Raw genomic sequence first — 24,171 nt, 5'->3', positions numbered from 1 at the left:
AAGAACTAAACTATCCAAACTTTTGTGCTCATATGCTTAGTAAGAAGTCATACATGAACAACTACATTTATTAATTCCAGTACTATACCTTTAAATATTTTACTGTCCTGTATTGTTTCCCAAGGTGCTTTTGTTCCTTCTATTAACATAATTACCCACATTACTTCCTGAACTAGTCTTCTGATACAAGCAATTCTGTGTCTTGAATTTTTCTCAGCAGATTGTAAAACTCTAACCTGAATATCCAAGAAGTTGAAGTATTCTGTGGCATCTTCTTGGAGACGGGAACTTTTCAGATCTGGTGTACTGCACATTGGACAAACCATGCTAACTATACTTTTCTCTTTTATAACTGATGAAAAATATTTCCTAAAACAGTCTTGACAGAACGAACAGTTACAGTACGTCATTGTCACAATCTGTAAAAATAAAAATCAGATTCTAATCAATTTATCACTTAAACAGTAAACCAAAACAATTTAACACAAATCATTTAAATAAAATAGTCGAGGAAAAGACAGCAATCATTATGGCACAGTCACAAAAAAACTCTAGATTTAAGAGTTGCACAATGGGCAGATAAGACATATTTGATTATGTAAGATTAGCAGTGACAACAGTTCTAAATTATACAAACATAACTGACTATAAATGATTGTTGGCCAGCAGTGTAATTTGGGATTTAAAGTGTGCTTGAAAACTGCTGCAGCTTTTGTTGAATACTCTCATTTCCATTGCTCTAAGTGCATACTTCTCAAATACTTGGAAAACAACAAAGTATTTTTAAACAATAGCATCATATAATCTTTGCATCACAATGAGAAAGAAAGTTTACAGGCAGATTAATTAGGATTCTATATATGAATAAGCACAGTTCTCTCAAAAAGGTTCTGAAGGAAATTTACTGAAATTCCCTAAGCACCTCATTGAACACTTAAAGCATTTGGTGATTTTTACTGCTAAGCAAGGCAACTGCTGTCACGGAAATAAAGCAATCATTACCCACATCAAACAATTACTGTCTGGGTACAGCATGTTAGATGCAGAATCTAGTTTGCCGCATGCTCAACAATTTACTTCATGGCCTTAAAAGATCACCCTTACAGCACCAGTGTTTATTTCTCTATATTTCCACAGAAACCTTCCAAATGGCCTTGCTGAGTACAATAGCTGGTACTGTTCTGTGCTGCAAGACCTTGGTAAGTTTTTGGCAATCTAATGTTTTCAGATCAAATGTACAATTTATCAAGTAAATACCCAGTAATTCCACTTTGCTGCTCAGTGCAGATGCAGCTGGTGAGCCAGGTGGAACTTGAGCGGTTGGCGGCGTTATAGCGTCACCAAGGTCCAAAGTGGTCGGCGGTGAGCCCAGGTGGGACTCTGGTGGTGGGCAGCGAAATAGCAGTGTGGAGAAGATCGAGCCCAGTACGAATGTGAGAACAAGCCCTTGTGGGGAAAGCCCAACATGGAGCATTTGCAGGCCCATAGCGAAAGGAGGACTGTAATGCTGAACTTTATTTTGAAGTTAACTTTAACTTCATTTCTTTATTTTCCTAGTTTATACTAAAAAGGACTGTGATGTTGAATTTTCAACTTATTTCTTTATTTTGCTACTTTGTACCTAAGATTGCGTACCCTTGTACCCAATTAGCACCAGGAATGGCGACATTGTACACTTTTCACTGTACTGCTGTATCCCTACAATTGAGTACACGTGACAATAAAATCTAATTCTAATAATCTGAAAGTTTCAGTAATTATATCACCACTGCCTAGAGAGCACAACTGAACCATAACAAGCAAATTCAAGTCTGTGACTGACAAAACAATTAATTTTCCAAGTCACTACTTCAATACTAATGTAGTGTCAACAACTTAATCAGTTATAGCAGAACATGTGCTCTACCATCTTAGACTTGAATATCAAAACTGGTATTTGTTGACACTAAGGGACTTTTGTAATTCGGTAATTTTATCAATATGTTTGAACAAAGGATATTGCAACATGGGAAGCTTCACATTATCACAGCACAGAATCACATCAGGGCTCATGTCCTGTGATGTGGTAGTTTAAAAGGGGAAGGTGGATCAAAAGAAAAACTGAATTGCCTAAAGGACCATAAGAAATAGAAGTTTTTAAATGGAGTAGTTTCCTAATGCGGTCAGCTTGAAGCTTTAAAGGAACTTCAGCCAGAAGGTTGATGAACTGGCGATACTTTTTTTTTCCTGGTCAGTGCGCAAGAATTAAATGAACTGACTAATGTGTGCAAGAACACGCGGGAATGATTTTTTTTGTTGTGTCTTTCGTACATAAATGCAGTATGTAAAGTCAAAAACCTGAAGTATTACAGATTTGAAGATAGTACATATGAGCTACATGGGTCATATATATTGTGAGAACAAGTGACTGTATATACTGCTTTCTACATCACTTTAGAGCTGAGATTCTATATATTAAACCATACCTTGCTAAAAGTTACTTGGTCTCCACAAATAGGACACTCATGAGAAAGATACCGCAAAGCTGATTCAAAATTTAAACCAGACTGCACAGCTTCCACCACATCCTCAGCTGTGAAATTATTGTCCTGAAGGCTCATTAATCTCTGGAAAATTTCTGATTTTTCTCTTGGCAGATCAACAGGAATTGATGATGACTCTACCTGTGAATTGATAAAACAAAAATCTTGCTGATATGTTAAATTGCTTTTGACAAAGAAAATCTCACAATAATAAACCCTTCCCTTCTACATGGCGTGTCAGTCAAATGGTTAGACATTAAAATACAACAAACTAAGGGAGAAACTATAGTTCTAGTTCACATGCACCAATACATCAGTATGCAAACAGAAATTGCTGGAAATGTTCAGCAGGCCAGGCTATGAAGCGAAACAGAGTTAACCAGTTATGATAATGCTTCAGATATCTGACCTTTTAAAATATACATTTTAGCAAAATCTCTGGATGCTGGAAATCTGAAACACAATGTGCTGAAGAAACTCAACAAGATTGGCAGCATCTGCGGTGAAAGAAACATACTTAATGTTTGGGTCTCTTTTTCAGATCTGAAGCATTAATTCTGTTTCTCTCCATAGATGCTGCCTGACCTGCTGAGTATTTCCACATTTTGTTGTTTTTATTACAGATTTCCAGCATTAGCAGTATTTACCTTTTGTGCTGGAATTTAAAGTAACCTACCCACATTTGGTAGATACGCACCATATCCACAGGGGGAATTTTATTTCCAATGATATCTTTACCCAACACACCATCTTTCTCATCGTACAATTTCACTCGTATGGGGAAATTTTTATTATTAATGGTGATTAAGCGATGTTCCTGTCTGACAACTCTTTCTGCAACTGTATAGAAAATAAATACATTTAGCATATTTTTGGGCCAGTGGACATAATGTAATTTTTCTTGCATTTTTGTTTCATGAATTGTGTGTTAAATGTTATGCATGCTTTTCTCAGAGACTGGAAGCAATGACAACTGGTCTTCTTGCCGTACAAGTCATCGTTTCCCAAGGCTATTAGAATAACTTCCAAATTTCAAGACAGATTTCCATTTTGTAATTAGATGTCATTCCAATTTGCATAAGGCATTTTAATACTAACTTACATGATTATAAAATTTCTGACAAATTGCAGCATCTCCCTAGAAAACATCCTAGGTACCTTACCAATAATTTAAAACATCATCTTGCAAAGTCAAACCACATATTTCATTTAAAGTAGAAACCATATTCATCAGTATCCTTTTAAAACAACAGTACAATAAAGCATTTGAGCAGTTTTTTTTGCTTAAACAGTAAATAGTGCTCACAGTACTTTGATAACCACCTTTGAAGAGTTACTGAACTGGATAAATTAAATTTTCATGAACACTAAAAATACCCAAGACTGATAGTGTTATTTGTCTGATAGATGTTAAATTCAATCCTTCAGACGAGAGAATTATGGTGCTATTTTATAGCTGTGGGTCCTTGAAGAAATATATCTGTAGCATCACTCCAGGAGGCACTTGACAAGGTGCCAAATAAAAGTTCATTGCTCAAAGTAGGAACTCAAGGTATAAGAAGTAGCAAATTTGCATGTATAGAAGATTAGCTGACTAGCAGAAAACAATTTTTTTTTCCTGATTGGCAGCACATGCATGGGTATGTACTTGAACCTCAACTTCTTACAATTTATATCAATGATCTTGACAAGGGGAGTGAAGTCATGGTAGCTAAATTTGCACATGTCACTAAATAGATCAGAAATTTGTTGTGAATAGGACATAAGAAAGATCCAGACAAATATAGATAGGTTGAGTGAATAGTCAAAAATCTGGCAGATGGAGCAAAATATGAGAATATATGAAGATTTTCATTTTAGTGTAAGAATATTCAGAAGGTGAATATTACCTAAATGGAGAATGACTGTAAAACTCAGAATTGCAGTGGTTCCAGTGCATGTGTCACAAAATGTTAGTACGTTAAGTATAACAAGTAATTAAGAGGGCTAATGGAATGCTACCATTTGTTACGAAAGGAATTGAACACAAAAGTAAGGATATTATGCTTCAGTTATACAGATTATTGTTGAGATCACATCTCAAATTGTGTGTGCAATCTTGGTCTCCTCATTTAAGTAAGGATGTAAGTGTTTTGGAGACAATTCAGAGATTTACTCAGTTGATTCTGGAATGCGTTCCTTGTCTCATGTGGAAAAGTTGGACTGTCTGGTCTTGTTTAAACTGGAGTTGGGAAGAGTACATGGTAACTGAATTGAAGCACAAATGATCCTGAATGGTCTTGAGAACATAGATGTAGATAGGATGTTGGGTTGAGTTCAGAACTAGGGGGTGCTATTTTGAAATATGCATCACCTTTTTAGAACAGTGATGAATATAATGTTTTACACTCGGAGGGTATGCAACTTTGGAACTCTGCTTTAGAAGGCTATGGAGGCAAGGTCAATGAATAGTTTGAAGGCGGATGTAGAGAGATTATTATTAGGTAAGGGAATCAAAGGTTATCAACAATTGATGAGAATGTGGAATTCAGAACACAGACAGATCAGTCATGACCTTATTAAATGGTAGAGCAGGCTCGACAGCCCAAATGGCTACTTATGCTCCTAATTGCATGCTTGCATCGCTTAAGGTGCAGTACAAACATAAGCTCTGTGCATAAAGCACAATGTGCTTTGAGTAAAATGGTTTACAATTATCTTATTTGAGTGTATAAACATTATTGTTTATCTCCATTATTGTTAAGAAACATCTTGAAAAAGCTAAATCTTTCTTCAAGCATAAGGTACCTTTGGCATCACAAAATGTAATAACAGCAGATCCTGGAATTTTAGTAGGATACTGAGATTTGACTATTTCTCCACCACCGTTGATAGCGCGCTGAAAAAATATGGTAAGCTTATCTTTCATCCTGTGCATTGGAAACTCAACAGGAATGTTAAGTACATGCACTCTCCGTTCATCGATAGATCTTGAATTTTGAGTGTCGTGTAAACTCAAAGGTTTTGCATTTTCTGATTCAATCCGGTCAGAAGAAAAGGTACCATCAGCCACATCTTCAAAAAACAAAGAAAGTTATCCTTGAATCTGCATGACACAGTGTTACTAGATTTGATTCAGGTAAATTCATGAAGAAAATTTGCTCCCTTCTATGTAAAGAGAGATTCTTCAAAGATTAATACAAAGTTAATCACTGTCTGACTGCAGTGCACACTATCGGAGGCAGCATTACACAAGTTTTAGTTTTCAGAAGATGCAGCATAACCCCAAGCTGATACAATGCAATGTTTTAGAATTCCACACAATTATTTAACCAACTGGACTCTTTCACAGATTTTTTGGTATTAGGTGAAAAGGATATTCCCACCTACACCATCTTAATATTGAAAATCATTCACCGGGGCTGCCAGGTTCTGAATGTACATTCAATGACATTTGAACAGACCTTCTTTCTGACTGACCTTCGCGCAAACATGCAGACATGTAACGGGAGCAATCATGTCACCAATTTTGCACTGCAATCCATTGATACTGGTCTTAACTGAAGTATTAAAACAGCCGAGTAATTTAATAGTTTATTTCCCCAAACGATTTTGTTACTGATGGGCACTTCCTAAATAGTTAAATGCACTCAGTAATCTATTCTAAAGACCACTTTGAGAACTACTTCAAATATTAAGAGAAACTGGACTGAATCTGAACTGCCAAAAATGCTTGGGTTAGGATTGTGTCAGTAACGGAAATGCAAACAATTTGTAACAGGAACTGAATTCATCTCAAACCCATCTGTCTTTGGCTTTAATGGAGGTGGAATAATTGAGTTGTGGCTAACCAGCTTCAGGAAGCAGACCAGTTATTCAATTAGAATGAAACTCTCTACCTTCTTTAATATTCAGTCTATTTTTAACCTTAGGCAGCTGGTTTTCCAGGCATCGGGAAAACCCAGTAGCCTATCAGAGGCAAGAAGGAATGAATCCATAAGGCAAGTAACTTAACAGCACTGTTTGTAGGCCAGAAACAACAAGAGTCTTTTCTGAAGACACAACAAGGTAGCCAATTAAGCATACTCACCCTCAAACATCAATGAACACATTCCATCCCTCTCCTCTCATTTAGAATTCATCTACATTCCCTGTCTCCCTCCATTCCAGTACCCAATACGGACCTCAAGACAAGTTATACAGATCACTTCTTCTGCAACTTAGAACCCTAATTAATATCGGATATCTCTGACCAAGCATCAACTATCTCTCTTACTCTTAAAAGTTTTGACCCTGTGAAGCATGCTTCCAACCCAAAGATCAGTCCAACCTAAATACACAGTCAACCAGGCTTCCTGTAGACATCAAGACCAGAATAAAAAAAAGAATTCTATAACTAAATTCTGCAGGAATGTCAGGAAATTACATTCTTCTCAATTTCACAACAGGCCCCTTGCTCAAGCCTTCAGACTAAACTCGAAGTCATTAATTCAAGAACAATATCTTGCATAGCGCTTTATTTTCATAGAAGATGAAAACAAGGTAGTTATTCAATTTAAGCATTTCAAATTTTGGGTGGATTGTTGTAATGTATAAGTGCAACCTTGTTTGTTTTTAGAAGATACTGCCCAGTTAAATGTATTCAGTACTTTGTCCAAATGCAAGTCTTCAAAAAGCTCTGCAGTTTGTTCTGCAGAATCCATTTTCTTCTTCAATGCTTTATCTATTAAATAAAGGAAACAAGACCACAGCATATCAAGAAACTGATTCAAAATATACAAAGAGTAACTACGTACATATTGGCAATTTCATATTTAAAATTAAATATCCCTTAACACAGTCTGGTGACAGAAAGGATGGAAAGTTACATTTCCGTGCTTGTTGATCTATAATATTTCTTTCATTCACAATAATATACATAATATTACCAATCAGCAAGCAAAAACACAGAAAATCCCAGCCATTAGGCTGGTGCATTGTACTGAGTAATGAGGTGCATGTTTACGTACTAGATTCAAAATGTTGTTCTAATTTTCAACAAGCCCACTCAGTGAAGATGCTTCCACACAGGTACGGAAGAATAATACAACAAATAAGGGACACTGTCAACCTCATACCACTTTCCCACATCTCAAATCAGCAAAATCAGGCCTAGAGCATGGCAGATTTCCTGTATCCTGTGGTCTACCAAGTCTGATGAAAATGACATGAACAAAGGAATCATCAGGGAGTTAGAAAAGGAAGATAACTTCCTTCCCCACTCCCCAGGGTTATAATGATCCTGTAGATTATTAGAACAAGAAAAATATCTGTCAAATTACAGCAAGATAGAGCAATCTGCAATAAAAATGAAAAAGCTTGAAAAACGGGTCAGACAGCATCTATGGAGAAAACAATTTGGCAATTCTTCTCGTAACAGATGAACAAGTATATTAATGGCAACAGAATAAGGGCAAAGTGAAACAAAGTAGGCTGATGCAACAGATCAGTGGAAGCCTGAAACAAACTAAACAAGTTTCAAGGTCCAATCTGTTTAAAGGAAAGGGCAAACCAAAAGGGAAAATAAAACAGATAAGGCAAGGTTAAAGAAATGAAAGAGATGGAAAACATCCTGATGATTAGGTTTGCCATTAAAACACAAGATGCTAACAAACTATATAAAGTGAAAGAAGAGGTTAACAGCGTTAGGTTCTGATGAAGAGTCACCACAACCAAAACATTTCTTCCTCCCCAAATACTAAAAGCTGCAATATCAATGATCAAGCTTGCTGTAAAAATAAATGATGTATACAGCCATGTTTGTTTTCTTGATATGCTACTATCCAGAACAGAAATGCATTGGTCATGATGTATACATACAATGATACTTTTTATGAATAAAGCATATTTTTGAAATAAAAAAAACTGAAACCTCTCCACCTAGGGGTGGCATGGTGACTCAGTGGTTAGCACTGCAACCTCACAGCGCCAGGGATTCGGATTCAATCCCACCCTCAGGTGTCTGACTGTGTGGAGTTTGCACATTCTCCCTGTGTCAGTGTGGGCTTCCTCCCACAGTCCAAAGAAGTGCAGGTTAGGTGGATTAGCCATGCTAAATTGCCCAAACTGTCCAGGGATGCACTGGTTGGGTGGATTGGGTTACAGGGATAGGATGAGGGGGGTGGGTCTGGAAGGGATGCTTTTCAGAGGGTTGGTGTGGACTGTGTAGGGATTCTATGATTCTAGTTTACCTTCTAAGAGTTAGTGCTGCAGAATACTCAATCTTCAAAAGGATTTATTTTCAGTTTCTGGTCAATGGTAAACCCTAGGATGTTGACAATGGAATGTGATGGAATTGCCATTGAATGTCAAGGGGCGATGGCGAGATTCTCTATTGTTAGAGATGCCCATTGCCTGGTACTTGTGTGGCATCAATGTTATTATGGCAAGCCTGAATGATGTAAATGAACTGCATCAGTATGTGAGGAATCATAAATGGTGCTGAACACTGCAATCATCAGCAAACATCCACTTCTGACCTTATGATGAAGGGAAGGCTGAAGATTGTTGGGCCTAGGACACTACCCCAGGGAACTCCTGTGGTGAAACATTGCGACTGAAAGGTTGGCCAACAACCAGAACCATCTTCCTTTGTGCTAGATATGACTCCAAAATGTGGAGGGTTCTCCCCCTGCTTCCCAGTGACTATACCACCCAGATGGTGCTTTCTCTGATATATAGATGACTGTGAGAGCCAATTTCTGAGAGACAGAAAGAGCTGAGGGTTCTTAACCTAGGCAAATGGTGGTTAGCCCAGGGTCTCTGTCGAACTGCCCCCATCTTTATACCCGTGATGTCAAGGGCTGTCAGCCTCAATTCACCTCTGGAGTTCAGGTCTTTTGTGCATGTTTAGACCAAGGCTAAAATTAGGTCATGATCAGAATGGACCTGGCACATCCAAACTGGGCATCAGTGAGCTATCTGGTGCAGGGCCCTGATCTCAATGTGTGAACACACTTGAGTTAAACAGCAAAACAAAAGTGTATACAGACAGTCATCGGGCTTAAGACGGAATGCAGCTTGATGCTCAGGCATCATTTTTAGTTGCTGTACGCAAGGAGCCATATACTCGAATTAGACAGAATGCAAAAAGGATTCACTGGATTGATTCCTGTGTTAGGAAGGTCATTCCTTCTGGTCAGATTGAGTAGAATGGGCCTATACTCTGGGTAGAATGAAAAATGATCTCGTCAAAACATTTAAGATTCTGACGGCTTGACAAGAGTGAATGCTGACTGTTGATTACCCTGCTCGAAGAGACTACAACTAGCAATCATTTAGGTCTGAAAAGACACTTCTCCAGTGTTGAGAATCTTTGGAATTCTTTCTCAGGCCATGGATGCTCAGTGAGTTTATCCAAGCCTGACTCAAAATGTTTTTGAGACTGAAGGAATCAAGTTACTTGGGAATTCCATGAGAAAAGATCGTTCAGAATGAAGTTCTGCCATTGTCTTTCTGGATGACAGCAAAAGCTCAAGGGACTGTTTGGCCTATTCCCACTTCTGCTTTTTAAATTTATTTATGCCAAGCAACATTATTCACTAATGTGGGAAGACAGAACATGTTCATTATATTTACATTGTTAGACAAAGCTAATTTCCATTGTAAATTAAGTGTATTTGACAATAGCAATTGCTGGATTATGAAATGCTGCTGCATACCAGATTTTCTCTCAACAGTTTCATGCAAAGGTCTGGAAGATGGCGAACTAGAATGAAATAAGAAACAAAACAAAACATTTAGTGCTATGACTTCAAATCCATCATGCAACAACACCAACAATTTTAATACATTGCGAACCAGAAGTGAACACAAGACCTCTGCTGGGCTGAGCAGAAAAAGATTCTCTACACTTAATCCAGAAAACCAAATTTGGCAAAATGTCCTGAATTGCTTGCAGATTTAACTTTATTGATTCGATTATCAGGTCCTCTGCTGAACACTGATTTTAGCATCCTTTTTCTTCTAAGTGCTGATATTAATCTTTTGAAAATCATCAAAGTAAAATGTTTCATGAAAATGACAGTCATGAGAAACACCTTGGAAATAGTATCACTACTTAGACTGCAACATTCTAAATTATTTTTTGTTGCATAACTACCGTAAAGGGTTTTAAGATACACTTGGATTTTAGTATTGCAAAGGAAAGCCACAATATCGCTGATAGGATAAATAAGTTCTGCAGAATCAAGAACAAAATAATGGTGTAGCTGGAAATCTGAAATAAAAGCTGAACATGTTGAAAATAGCTGGCCACACAGCATCTTTGGAAGGAGAAACAGCACCAACATTTCAGACTGATGACCTTTCAATAGATCTTAAATGTTGGTCTAGGTTACGAAGGTTAGGGGAGATGGAGAGGCCGTGTTCAGAATGGGACACCTGGCACTCCCAGTGTCCCAGTGTGTTTGTGGAGTTTTAACTCATTTCAAGTTTTACTTTTTTGCCACTCGGTTTTTTTCCCCCACTCAGTGATCAGCTTCATTTGAAAGACTTGACTTTCTCGTGGTAAGGGGGATCAGGCCACAGGATCAGTTTGATCAAATTTCCACCCACGGGGTGAAGTGCATCAATCATGGAAGGATTCTGAGCATTGGCTTCAGGATAGGAGAATGGAAGAATTTAGGCAGCCATGAGGAGGTGCTCCTGCTCCTCACCCACCAGCAGTGCCATGGAGGAGTTTAAATCCATCCCATTACCTCTGTTTCTCTCTCCATCAACACTGTTTGAAATGTCCAGCAGCTTCTGTTTTTATTTTTCCAGAATTTTCAATGTGAATCATATGAATCTGCATAATACAATAAATTACAGGGGATATTCCAATGTACTTCTGTTTCTCTTCTAATGTAGCTTCAGTGATATTGATGATTAGAGGTGTGTTAACAGCTGGAATTTTCTGGGAGGTGGCCAAATTCTTTCTTGATGCCTGAAGCTCACCAGGATGGCCTGCAACACTGACTGGCCAATAGCTCCAATCTAGCTACTGAGGCAGCGAGGGAAGCTTGGGGTTGGTGGGGGTGGGGGGAGCACCTTTGGGAAATTGCTGAAAACATAAGCATAAAGATGGCGCACAGCTTTTATGTTGATTTTCTGAAAATGCTTCTGCAGAATTGATCAGCTACAGCTTTTGGATACATCTGGTTCAATAATGGGGCTAAGTCAAATGAGGGGCTATTAGTTTGCCAGTCTAATGCGAGTAGGCTGTCTGCTGAATTGGGGGAGGTGGATCAACACCAGGAAAATCCCCAGAACGCGTGCACTTTGGCCCCAAGGGTGTCTTTAATTCATCTTAACTGACACACACTGCTGCCAGGCAAGCATACACTATGGTGCTGGCCCAATGCATGACTTTCAAAAAATTTGCCTGACCCCATTTCCAAAGCTGCCTCTGTTGGGAAATTTCTACCCACATAATCTGTTCTCTTTAACTCAAAGTCTATTTACCTTCAGAAAAACATCAAAGTGGTCAAAAATCAAATTCCGCAACTTGAATGATATTTGGGATAAGGTTTTGGAGTAGATCTGTAGCTCGGGTTGTTGGTTGGCTCGCCGAGCTGGGTTGTTGTTCCGCAGATGTTTCGTTATCGTGCTTGGTAACATCCTCAGTGCAGCCTCTGATGAAGGTATTTGGGATAGTCTATGCAGAACCCGAATTTGGCTTAACATGCAGTATGAAAATGATTAGTTCTGATGATTACCTTGGAGAAATTCCTGCAGGTGAAACTGGATAAGCACCGCCTTTATATTGGTGACCATAGGCTGTAAAAGTTAAATTGCAAAAATGGAATATATTTAAACATGTAATACTCTTAACAACATATACTTTCACATTTAGAAAATAAGCATCCTGATAGCATGAAGGTTTTAAGTGCCCTATGTCGTGCAGCTGAAGTGATAAATAATGCAGCCGGAATTCAACAAGATCCTAATTTCAGTATTTCAGTTGTAGCTAAATACTCTAACCAGAATTCTACGTGTGATTTTGGGGAAAAGAATATACGTAAATGGGGGGGTACTGAAGCCTCAGTCCATCCTTGAGAACTTTGTAAACATTCAGCGCTCAGATCATACACATATTGAATAGTACTTTGTAAAAACTAACGTAAAGTTTCTGGTACCAATCCAATCATATTCTACGGTTCATTACCCATTCAGGACAGAAACCACAACAGAAAGAAGAATAATAAACCTCTCAAATCAAAACTGCTCTAAGTTTCTGAGTTGTTTTCTCAGTGCAGCACTATTCATTCTGTTTATTTATTTGACAGCTTGAGCCTCCATCCTTCTTTCCCAAACCTAACTAACTCAGAATTAACTGAACTATTTGTATAATCGTTCTGAAATATATCGCGTGAAGTCTTGCTTTATCTTATACAAGTCCCATTTTACAACATGAACATCTGACACTGTGCAAAAATACATTAAGTCTGTCAGAGATAGGATACTTTTGATGAGATGTTAAAATGAGGCCTAAATGCTTTTTCTGATAAATATGATAATGATCAGAATGCCATTTGCAGTGCAAGGAGTTCTGGCAATGTCTTGATCAGCTTTCCTTCCCTCAAGCATAAGACCATAAGAAACAGAAGTAACCCACATGGCCCCTCAAGCCTACTCAACTGCTAATAAGATCATGGCTGATGTGACCTTACTTTCCTGCCAGGGTCCCATCTCTCAATAGTCTTATAACCAGATAACTATTGATATCAGCCTTGAATATACTCAATGATATGTTAGCCACAAACATCTCTAATGAAAGTAATTTAGTACTTAAAGTTACTGGAAAATATTTATCTTCATCTTGCTCTAAAATGGCATTTCTTGATTCCGCTAGTTTTGTTCTTTTTTATTTTCTGTCATGGTGTTAGATACAAAATATTTGTTAAAGCTGTGTCATTTCTATATTTCTGATTCTAATTTCAGAAACTTTGGGACCCTCATTTACTTTGCAGGTCTCTCACAAACTGAGTGAAGTTCCTTTTTTTCATATTTCTTTCTAGTTTGTTGTCATATTCTAATCTCATCCTTTATCCATTTTCTTGGCCAAGAAACTCAAAATCTCTCAAGCCTCAGGCTTTCTCCTCTTCCTGAAAATCTTGTAAGCCTCTTCTTTTAATCTAATATTATCCTTAACCCCATTCGTCAGCTATAAATGGACCCCTTTTCCCAGAAAGATCTTGAATTTCCCAATGGGAGGTAGCTTAGTTAAGGTGCTTAAAATATTTCTTTAAATGTTTTCTATTGCTAACCTACTATCATAACTTTTAACTGAATTCTCAATTTACCTTTGCCAATTTGTCCCCCTCATCTATGTAACAGGCTTTTAAAAAACAATATTTGTGTTTTCCCCTTAAGCACATCACTCCTAAACCCCCATCTTATTTTCTATTTTGTGATCACTCTTTCCCAGATAATCCTTACTATGAAATTAATTAACCCTGGTTCAATCACAGAACAACATTTGAAATAGCTTCTTTGTTGGTTGGATCATCAATGTACTGCTCAAATGCATTCGTCAAACTCATCTTCCAAGTCATATCTTAGGACTTTAATCTTCATTTAATGTTGCAAAAATCAAATCTGCAAAGTCCTTCATGATTATTGTATTGCCTTTGTTACAAACTCCCACTACTTCTTGATTAGTACTCTAAGACATCAGACTAATTGATCATTCATCTTATTCTTAATTGTTGGGGACCTATTGTGATCAAAATAGCAAACAAATTCATGTACTTAACAATGACTGAATCTCAAGGCTAACTTGTGTGAGAGAAGCATTTTGGATTATCTGAGACATCAAAAAATTGATGGTGTTCAGCTAAAGAAAATAAAGTTGCCATGAGATAGAAAGGTTTTGCACATTTCAATAAATGTTATATTCCTTCCTGAACTAATATGCCTGCAAGTCATTAGGCATTAACATTTAATAAAATTACAAAAAGCAATTACTAATTAAAAATGGTATTATCTGGGGAGTGCCTTAGGAACAGCATAAAAGATCACTTGTACATTCTACCTGCCACTAGCAAAAGCCTCTAAAGATAAACATGCAACAATATTACAAGGGAAATGGACAGGGTGAACAGGAAGAAGCTGTTCCCCTTAGTAAGTTGTAGGGTCAATAACAACAGGGCATCATTTTAAAGCGAAATGTTGGAGGTTTAGATTTGAGGAAAAATATTTTCACCCAGAGGGTGGGGGGATCTAGAACGCACACCCAAGTGGGTAGTTGAGACGTGACACCTCACATCCTTTAAAAACGACTTCGATGAACACTTGAAGTACCACAACATTCAAGGCCATGAGCCGAGTGTGGGTACGTGGGACATGTATAGGTAGTGTATTTTTGGCAGTAGAGATTTGATAGGCCGAATGTCCTCTTCTGCACTACTTGCCTTCTTGAGGTACTAAGTTATCAGTAGGAACACTGCCATAAAGACTTAAAAGTTTTGAGCACATCTCCCATACCATGTGGCTCTTTCAGGAGTGAGAATGCTGGCTCTTTCCCCTCTCCCTCCCCAAAATAGTGATGAAGTCAGCTCTGTGACCCTTGTTACAAAAGCGTTCATTAAGTGTTTTGCAGTGAAGGTCAGGACCCCAGTTGGTTGAGATAAAAAGTTTGAGTTGACTGTCTTTTTTTTTGTTATTTATTTACTGTTTAAATTTGAACTGCAGCTCACTTCCCCTTGTCAACTGCCACATTTGTCTTATAATTTACGTAATGATGCTCTTCATATAGGCTTGCTTATTAAATGTAGAGTGTTTCAAACCTCTAATGATATCCACTTATTAGGGAGAAGGGAATGGAGAGCTCCATTGGTAGATTTGGAGGAGGAGAAAATGGGAGGAGGCTATAGTTGAGCTGGATGTGCTGAATGGTCTTTTCCATGACACAGATGCATAATTATTCAATTATCTTAAACTGCTGACTTACACCATATATTTGAATATGGAGGCTGGAAATAACCTGAATTCAAAGGCTGAGGAATATTCTTGAGACGTGGACAATTATTCCCAATGGAAGGTACAGTGCTGCAATGGAAAACATATACATTTAGCAGATGTTATCTATTTGACAAGACACAGACAGACACCTGTGCTGCAAAATCTTTTATTTCCAGTCAATGACAGAGCTGAGAAAGATACATCCTCCAACTAGCTCTACATTACTGCATCACAAATGACCTGCACCTTTCAAGTAAGTAAAAGTTGTCGTGAACAAAAAAGACTTCTACGAGAATTGCAATGTCACTGACATATTCAGATTTAATGTTATGCATTATTGCAACTTCTGAAGTTAGTGCAGTCTAGTGTATAACTAATATCTACAGTAATACTCTATTTTGCCTGCATTTTGATTTGTCTGTTTAAGGGACATGTCTGCTAGTTAATTTAGTTAGTGTGGTGCTTGGCATGCAAAGTAAATGTAAATGACTTAGGTGTGTAATTCAGCTAGAAATGGAGCGCAGGGATGGGGTTGATGGAGGACAGAAACATTGGAAGGTAATGGGAGCTCAATAGGAGTTGGAGAGATTGTTTCACCCGAGGGACGGGATGCGATGGGATGGGAATGGCATGTGTGGGTGGATGAGATGGTTAAAGAGTGCCGAAACAGCAGGGACAATTATTTGATACAACTTATTATTCAATACGTCATGCTAAAAAATAAGATATACTAGGTTTGACTATGAAAGTTTGAAAACAAAACAGTCCAGTGAACTAAACAAGTGTATTAGTATTTATTCTACATCCTACATTTATTCTATATCCTTTAGAGTTTCTAAACAGTCTGACTCAAATGAATGAACATGTTACCACACAAAATGTAGAATCAAGCAAGGAACAGTAGTAATGTTGCTACAAAACATGATTCCTAAATAAGGACAGAATAAAGGAGCAAGATTGATATTCTGGAAACTATTCTTTTTGACACCAAAATTCTAACAGTATATTTCAAGGAAATGGTGCTTATTCTTTGAATAATATTAAACCCATCAGATGTAAGCCTATTTACAATTTGGGAAAGTAGTTCCCATTTAGACTTAGATATTCACTGATTATAAATAATTCACATGCCAAATTCTTGATAATGTTTACCATAATATTTCTAGGCCGATACCTAGACATGGGACAACTTCACCTAGATTTCTGCAGAGTGAAAATTGCACTAAAGTTACTGTTGAGATTTAACATATTTTGTGGGTCTCTGCTCGTTTTCAAAATTCTACTGTCACTACTTGCTGACCACACTTGATAGAAGTATGGTCCATTTGTACAAATGCATCTTGATTGTACAGTAATGATAGATCAAGTTACAGAGATGTCACAACCTATCTAACTTTGAATCATCCATAACATAATGGGAATCAACAACAGAAGCTCACCTTGGCCAAGGAGGCATAACAAGAGAGGTGGAAAATTGCTGTTCTAAAAAGAGACAATTCAAAGAAAATTAATGAAAACCTATTCTCCTAAAGTTCTATTTGAAACATCACTCTTAAAATCCCCTTCTACAGCATATATTTTTCAAAAACAAACATTAAAATAAAGCATTGCAAATATTGTCCTCAATGAAATGCAGTTGCAAATTAACTAAATTCATTAAATGCAATTTCCAGCCTTTATCAAATAAACAAAGCTTGCTTAGCAAAGCTTTATTTTAAGATATAGTAGTCACCTTTCCTTATGCAACATGCCTATTTGAAAAAACTTGCATCTGCATACACTTGCCATGAAATGTTACTGGTTGTTGTTAAGAATTTATAGTTAGAAAAATTATGCCCAGATATTAATGGAAACTTCCAATCTAAACTTGTCATAATTGCACCTTTCCCATCAGTGGTTTGCAGGATGAGCACTGCTATTATAAATGTAGACAGAAGAATTTGTAACGGAAACACAAAAATAAATGTATGACATTAAAATGGGATCTGAATTTTGTATGGATTCTTTCTCCCCAGTTATCCCTGCCATCCTCTAACCTTGCTTCACCTGAAGATTATGATTGGGACTGGATCTGGGTTGGGAAAGTGGTGCAGAGGTAGATTCCCTACCCCTGGACCAGGAGACCTGGATTCAAGTCCAGAGGTGTGTAACAACACCTCTGACTAAGCCGATTAGGAAAATAATAGGTTCACCAGTGGGCAGTCCCTTGAAACTGGAGGCCTTTGAGCTCAGAAGGAGCATTAACCTCTAATTCATTTTTTTTTCAGAAAAATAGAAAGACTCCATCTTGAGTCATCTCTCTGCGACTTTTAGAAGTTTTAAATTTACATTTTTTTAAAAAAAAATCACATCAGTCACTAGCGTTCCACTACAGGTGAACAGGAAGGTGTGTACCTACAACAGTAATCAGGTAGATGGGGAATGCCTCAAAACCTGTCTGGAGAACTGTCACTGTATTCTGCCTCCAAGCTGCTGGTTTAGTTCCTGATGTTTGACAGGCTGACTCCTTTGAGAATAGACTTTAGTAAGTTACAAGTGCCTTTAACTGGTTATCCACTGTTTATGGACAGGTTAAATTTTTGATCCCACAGTGTGTCATGTGGTGCACTGGTAGCATCGCTACTTCTGAGTCAGCTGCCCCATGACATGTCTGAACAGGTTGATTAAAAAAAAAACATTTCTGACCCCATCCTTGTCTCCACAACATGGGCCAGAGTGAAGTGATGCCTGCACACTGGCTGCATTATGAAACTTCATGTCCGCTTGCCTCAAGCCAGTGGTTTTAATTCAGTGTGTGCAATTGCACTGCAATCAACTAATCCCTAATATAAATGCAACATAATGACTCCTCTTAATCAAACTTTTGTCCTGTCAAATATACTTCTTATATAGGTATTTCAAGAGTAACAATCTATTAAGCTGAAACTCAAAGAAGTTGCCATAATGCAAAACCCTAACTTTGCAATACATATGCAAAGTGGATAAGTGTCAGCCCATAGGGAAGGTGGTGGGGAAAAAAAAGTGTTGAGAAAATTTATTTCTACATTGATCATATGTTCTTTATTCCAGAAGTAGAATGCCATTCCTCTCAACCATTGCAACTGCATTGAACGGGAAGAAGAGTGAAGGCAAGAAAACGAACAAGAAGGTGCCTTACTGCCATGTGAGTCTCAAATTTTAAAAAGGTGCAGGAGAAAATATTTCAATATAAAAACATAAAATGTACTGACAGTTTACCTTGTGAAGGAGGAATCTGCAGTGGATTATTTAAGCAACTCGTTAAAGATTTTCTTATGTCTTCAATGAGACCGACCAAATGTGATGTTGGCTGTGGAAAGCAGAACAATTCAATAAGAGAGAAATTGCAAAGAACTTTTTTATAACCTAGGCCTTCAACTTTTTATTTTTAATTCCCAGCAATTATTTTACTATACCTTTCCTGAACCAAACTTAAACTTATATTTTTAATTCTCTCATTTAATATCAACATCCTAAGGGTTCCATTGACCAGAAACTGAACAAGGCCAGCCATATAGAAATACTGTGGCTACGAGAACAGGACAGAGGTAGGGAAGTCTTCAGTGAGTAACTCATCTCCTGTCTCCCCAGTGCCTGTATACCACCCACAAAGCACAAGTCAGCAGTGTGGTGGAATAGCATCCACTTCCCAGGTGATTGTAGCTCACCACAACACTGTAAAAGCTTGATGCCATCCAGGGCAAAGAAACCCATTTCAGAGGCTACCCATTCACAATCTTCAATCTTCATTTCCTTAGCAGTGTGTGCATCTACAAGATGAACTGCAGCAACTCACTAGACTAAAGCAACCGCACCTTTCAAACCTGTGCCATCTACCATCAAGAATAAAAACAGAAGTAGATGTATGGAAACACCATCACCTGCAACTCCATCTAAGCCACACACCAACATGACTTGGAATTTTATTACCACACCCTCATTGTCAAGATCCTCCCTCTTAACAGCATGTCCCCACACTCCAAGGATGGCAGTTGTTTAAGAAGGCAGTTCACCACCATCTTCGCCAGGGCAATCAGCAATGCACAATAAATTCTGGCCTAGCCAAGGAAGTCTACATCCCATGGTAGAATGATAAAATAGAAATAAATATACACTAGTACTACACTTACTTAATCTTCGTAATTAAATATTTATAAAATTATCATAAGTTTGATCCACAATTGATTTTCACTCTTGTATTCTATGTACTTGGAAAACTAATAACTAAACAAAGGAAGGAACTATCTGATTGTTATTACAAATTTGTAGTTCAATTGTAAATTACCTATTCTGTAGGCAAGAAGACAGTAACAGCTTTTTCTTTAATTTAATTCTAAAGCTATATATTTGCGCTAGCTGGCCTGCTTTCATTATTGTAACACAGGGAGATAACAAAACATGCATGTATAACTGAGAATTAATTTAAACCGTTGGAAGATTTAAAAAAAACTTCTTCAACCCAATTCCTAAGCTTAAAAATATTACAATAAATGAATTTTAGAAGTAATAAAATCTGATACACTATTTTAACACATATGCTTAAACTACCTTTGCACCACATTCTCAACACAATATTTATAACATTTACAATTGTCACTTTTACATAATTTGACATGGTTTGATCATTGAATAAGATATCTAATATGACCTTAACAAGTATCTTCTACCAATTATCCCGTTTAAACAGCACTAGGATAAGATATTCTACTCGAAACTTGGTAAATCAAACATGTTGCCAAGATTCAATAATTCATTTCCAAATATAATCATCAACTAACCCTCTTCATATCAAAATTAGTGTACAAATTGGCAAAGTGCAATTGAAACATTTTGAATCATCTTAACTTTTTTTTTCTGCATGAACAAAGTTTATAACATGTATTCTTACATATCTCCAGTTGTGTAAGTAACTTGAAGACACCAGGCCAGTGTTATCCATATGGATTCCAGGATTTTGACAGAGATTTGGTAGCTGCTTCACAAAACATTTTGGTGGGATCTGGGGATGTTCGTTATGCAACCAGATGCTAATGGGAACACTATAAATTTTGCCTGAATATGAACACATATGCACATTGTTAACAAAGTATACTTTGAACAAACTAATCCTTTTCAAGCTCCATGCTTAGATGGTGGTTTCTACATTTATCACTTCAGCATTAAACACAAAAGATTATTTTAAAATTTTCATAAATCTTTCTCTCCTTCCTTCTTGCTTATTCAAGGTGATTCATTAATTTGGCCCATATACAGACAACAAAAGATCACATTTGGGCATTTCATAGACTGCAGTTCAATGGTGATTGAAATTAGGTCTTACAATGGGTTAGAAATTAATTTTTCAACAATGTTTTGATTGTAGGTTGTTATGGAGAAGTCTTCAAAGGCTGATGAGTGCATGACATTTCACAATTTGACTTATTAAACTCTTTTAGAGTCTCTTGACGTATTTTCTCATGTTAAATGCAGTACAAAAATGCAAGTTTGCCTACAGCTTTAGTCGTCTGAAAATCCTTGATTCTGTCTGATCTCAAAAGCTACACTGGCCTAGTTAGTACTTGAATAGGAGACCACCAGGGAAACCAGGTGAAGTAGGAATGGGGTGTGGTGTACAGCAATATTGTCTCTACCTCTGAGCCAGAAGGCCTGGGTTCAAGTCCTGCCTGCTCAACAGGTGTGTCATAACACATCTGAATGGATTAATTCAAAATATCTATAAATGTAAGTTTTCCTGGCTTTTCAATGAGTTTAGAATATCTTCATACAATTTCTAGTAACCTGGAACCACAACCGTAGCATGTTGAAATAGACCTCATCTACATACCACTACGTAGCAAAACCAGAAACAGAACTAACCACCACAACAGACTGGACCATATACATTCAGAATGGAACAGCACAGCAGCACTTCAATGGAGGCTAGACAGCATTGAAGATGTGGGATAAAACGTTTGCATGAAAACCAGTCAGCTCAGCGAACCAACCAACAACTCCATTCTAGTACTCCCTCACCCACCCAACAGTCCCTCCACCCCTCCTACAATAAGAGTCAACAACCATCCCCTTGAAAATGTGGATCATGTCCCATACCTCAGCAGCTTTCTCTCCTTCAAAGCCAACACTGATGCAGAAATATACAATCTGAGCTATGCCTGTGCAGCCTAGCTCCACTCAAGAGAAGGGTGTTTGAAGACCATGACTTACAGGCCCAGACTAAACTTCTGGTCTACAAAGCCGTTGTCCTTTCAACACTGCTATATGGAACTGAAACGTGGACTACCTACAGTAGGCACCTTAAAGCACTGGAACAACACCGCCAGAGATCCCTATGAAAAATCCTGCAGATCACCTGGGAAGACAAGCGAACTAACGCCAGCATCTTGGAGGAGGTCAACATAGCCAGCATCCCAACACCATAATTCAACAGCAACTCAAATGGACCGGCCATGTCATCCGAATGCCCAACTCACGCCTCCCAAAACAGATCATGCTAAAGGAAGGTTAATGTGTCCCTAGTGGCCTCAAGATATGCTTCAAAGATAACATCTGGAAAACATTATGAGGAGCGAATACAGTAGATTCAATACAGTATAGTCAATATTATGTTTGATCCTCACACTAAATACACCAATACAAAAGAAATATAGGAATCGTTACTAAGTATCAGCTTCCTGTGATCTCCCTGTACAGTGTTAAGAAGTGTGTCATCAAATACACATCTAAAGAGTGGTGTTTATAGATTACTTCATGCAGAGCTTCCTCTTCAGCAGATTCTGAATCTTAAATAATTTTAAAGCAGATATAGACAGATTCTTGATTACCAATGGGACGAATGATTACTGGGAATATGCAGGAATGACGTTAATATCAGGTCAGCCATGATCTTATTGAATGGTGGCATAGGTTTGAAGGGCCTTTGTTCCTCCTGTGTATATTTGTATGAGCTGGAGAAATTCTCCACCATCATAATTACTACCAAATATAATGGTGCCAGAGGGAGACTTCTGAGAAAGTACTGAGTAAGTTCTAGCTGGAATAACTTCCTTTTCCTTAAGAACCAATGGGTTAAATATTAATTTGTTATTCTTGTATCAGTAAATGCTCTAAAATAATTGATTTTGAAGAATTTTCCTCCCATCAAACTTTGCAGCCCCTCACCCACAACGCTGCTCAGTGGGAAGGTTAGAATTTAAACCACAAATTTTTCCATAGGTATTATTATGCCTCAAAAGGAGGTACAGTCCAGTTCAGCTGAAGATAAAATTATCCAGATTTTCAGCAGTGTTTCTGAGAAAACGTTTTAAAAGATGGGAAAAAGCTTCTCCACCAATTGCATTGAACTGTTCATCCAAACTGCCAATTTAATATAGATCTAAAACATTAACAGAGCTGCTAGACTATATTCTTACCTCCGCATGGCACAGGAATACTGCCATTCAAATTAACAAGCTCATTTTTAGCTCCATTTCCACAACCTGAAAGAAAAAGGCAAAAACAAAATCATAAAATGGATTAAATAAATATTTTTTATCTAAAATGATTTGGTTCAGTTACTGTCAACAGGGCTGGATTTTATCACTAAGAATACGCAGCATGGAATAAGGGGTCAAAATTTACAAAAATCTCCAATCTAAACCATCTCAAAATCACCCACTCCCAGGCTTATTGGAGGTGTGAAATAAAGGCAGCCAGTGAGAATATATCCAGGAGACAGACTGGCAATTTAAATACGTTAATAGGACTGGTAATGTTCAATTTAACCTGCTTTATAGTTTAGATGTTTTTAGACAAAGTGTTGAAACATGTTATGACACACTTCTGGATCAGGTGGGACATGACCCTGGGTCTTCTGGTCTAGAGGTAGGGCATTACTAGTGTACCACAACAGCCCTTGTGTTTTGCTATTTAATTTCAGCCTTATTAGTTTGCCAGACCTTAGATGTGGACTCGCTGAAGAGATACGAGAATAGCTTTGGGAAGAAGGTAATTGTATTTACATTACTGTATGTGGGCAAGGAATAGACATGAGATAGTAGGAACTGCAGATGCTGGAGAATCCGAGACAACAAGGTGCAGGGCTGGATGAACACAGCAGGCCAAGCAGCATCATAGGAGCAGAGAGGCTGACGTTTCGGGCCTAGACCCTTCATCAGAAAAGGGGGAGGGGAAGGGGGTTTTGAAATAAATAGGGAGAGAGTGGGAGGCGGATAGAAGAGGGATAGAGGAGAGGATAGGTGGAGAGGAAACAAACAGGTCGAAGAGGCGGGGATGGGGCCAGGAAAGGTGAGTGTAGGTAGGGAGTTAGGAAGGGGATAGGTCAGTCCAGGGAGGACGGACAGGTCAAGGGGGCGGGATGAGGTTGGTCGGTAGGAGATGGAGGTGCGGCTTGAGGTGGGAGGAGGGGATAGGTGGGAGGAAGAACAGGTTAGGGAGGCAGGGACGAGCTGGACTGGTTTTGGGATGCGGTAGGGGGAGGGGAGATTTTGAAACTTGTGAAATCCACATTGATACCATTGGGCTGCAGGGTTCCCAAGCGGAATATGAGTTGCTGTTCCTGCAACCTTCGGGTGGCATCGTTGTGGCACTGCAGGAGGCCCAGGATGGACATGTCATCTGAGGAATGGGAGGGGGAGTTGAAATGGTTCGCGACTGGGAGGTGCAGTTGTTT

At 38.1% G+C, this 24,171-nt stretch overlaps 1 protein-coding gene across 1 annotated transcript in view; it reads right to left on the bottom strand.

The window, feature by feature from the left end:
• The window catches only part of si:dkey-181m9.8 (E3 ubiquitin-protein ligase RNF31), a 57,489-nt gene that overhangs the window by 21,221 nt on the left and 12,097 nt on the right, over positions 1 to 24,171 (bottom strand). Inside the window, exons 2-13 of the mRNA XM_048596140.1 lie at positions 22,913 to 22,978; positions 20,392 to 20,555; positions 18,723 to 18,813; positions 16,925 to 16,967; positions 15,475 to 15,572; positions 12,239 to 12,299; positions 10,202 to 10,248; positions 7,105 to 7,224; positions 5,310 to 5,576; positions 3,220 to 3,362; positions 2,466 to 2,663; positions 237 to 419 (exon numbers count right to left, since the gene is read on the bottom strand). Coding sequence (XP_048452097.1) covers positions 237 to 419; positions 2,466 to 2,663; positions 3,220 to 3,362; positions 5,310 to 5,576; positions 7,105 to 7,224; positions 10,202 to 10,248; positions 12,239 to 12,299; positions 15,475 to 15,572; positions 16,925 to 16,967; positions 18,723 to 18,813; positions 20,392 to 20,555; positions 22,913 to 22,978 — 1,481 coding nt within the window. The remainder of the gene's footprint in view (positions 1 to 236; positions 420 to 2,465; positions 2,664 to 3,219; positions 3,363 to 5,309; positions 5,577 to 7,104; positions 7,225 to 10,201; positions 10,249 to 12,238; positions 12,300 to 15,474; positions 15,573 to 16,924; positions 16,968 to 18,722; positions 18,814 to 20,391; positions 20,556 to 22,912; positions 22,979 to 24,171) is intronic.

Source organism: Rhincodon typus, chromosome 4 (assembly GCF_021869965.1).
Source record: "Rhincodon typus isolate 14 chromosome 4, sRhiTyp1.1, whole genome shotgun sequence".
Classification (NCBI taxonomy): domain Eukaryota; kingdom Metazoa; phylum Chordata; class Chondrichthyes; order Orectolobiformes; family Rhincodontidae; genus Rhincodon; species Rhincodon typus.
This window is presented reverse-complemented; position numbering and strand designations above follow the sequence as displayed.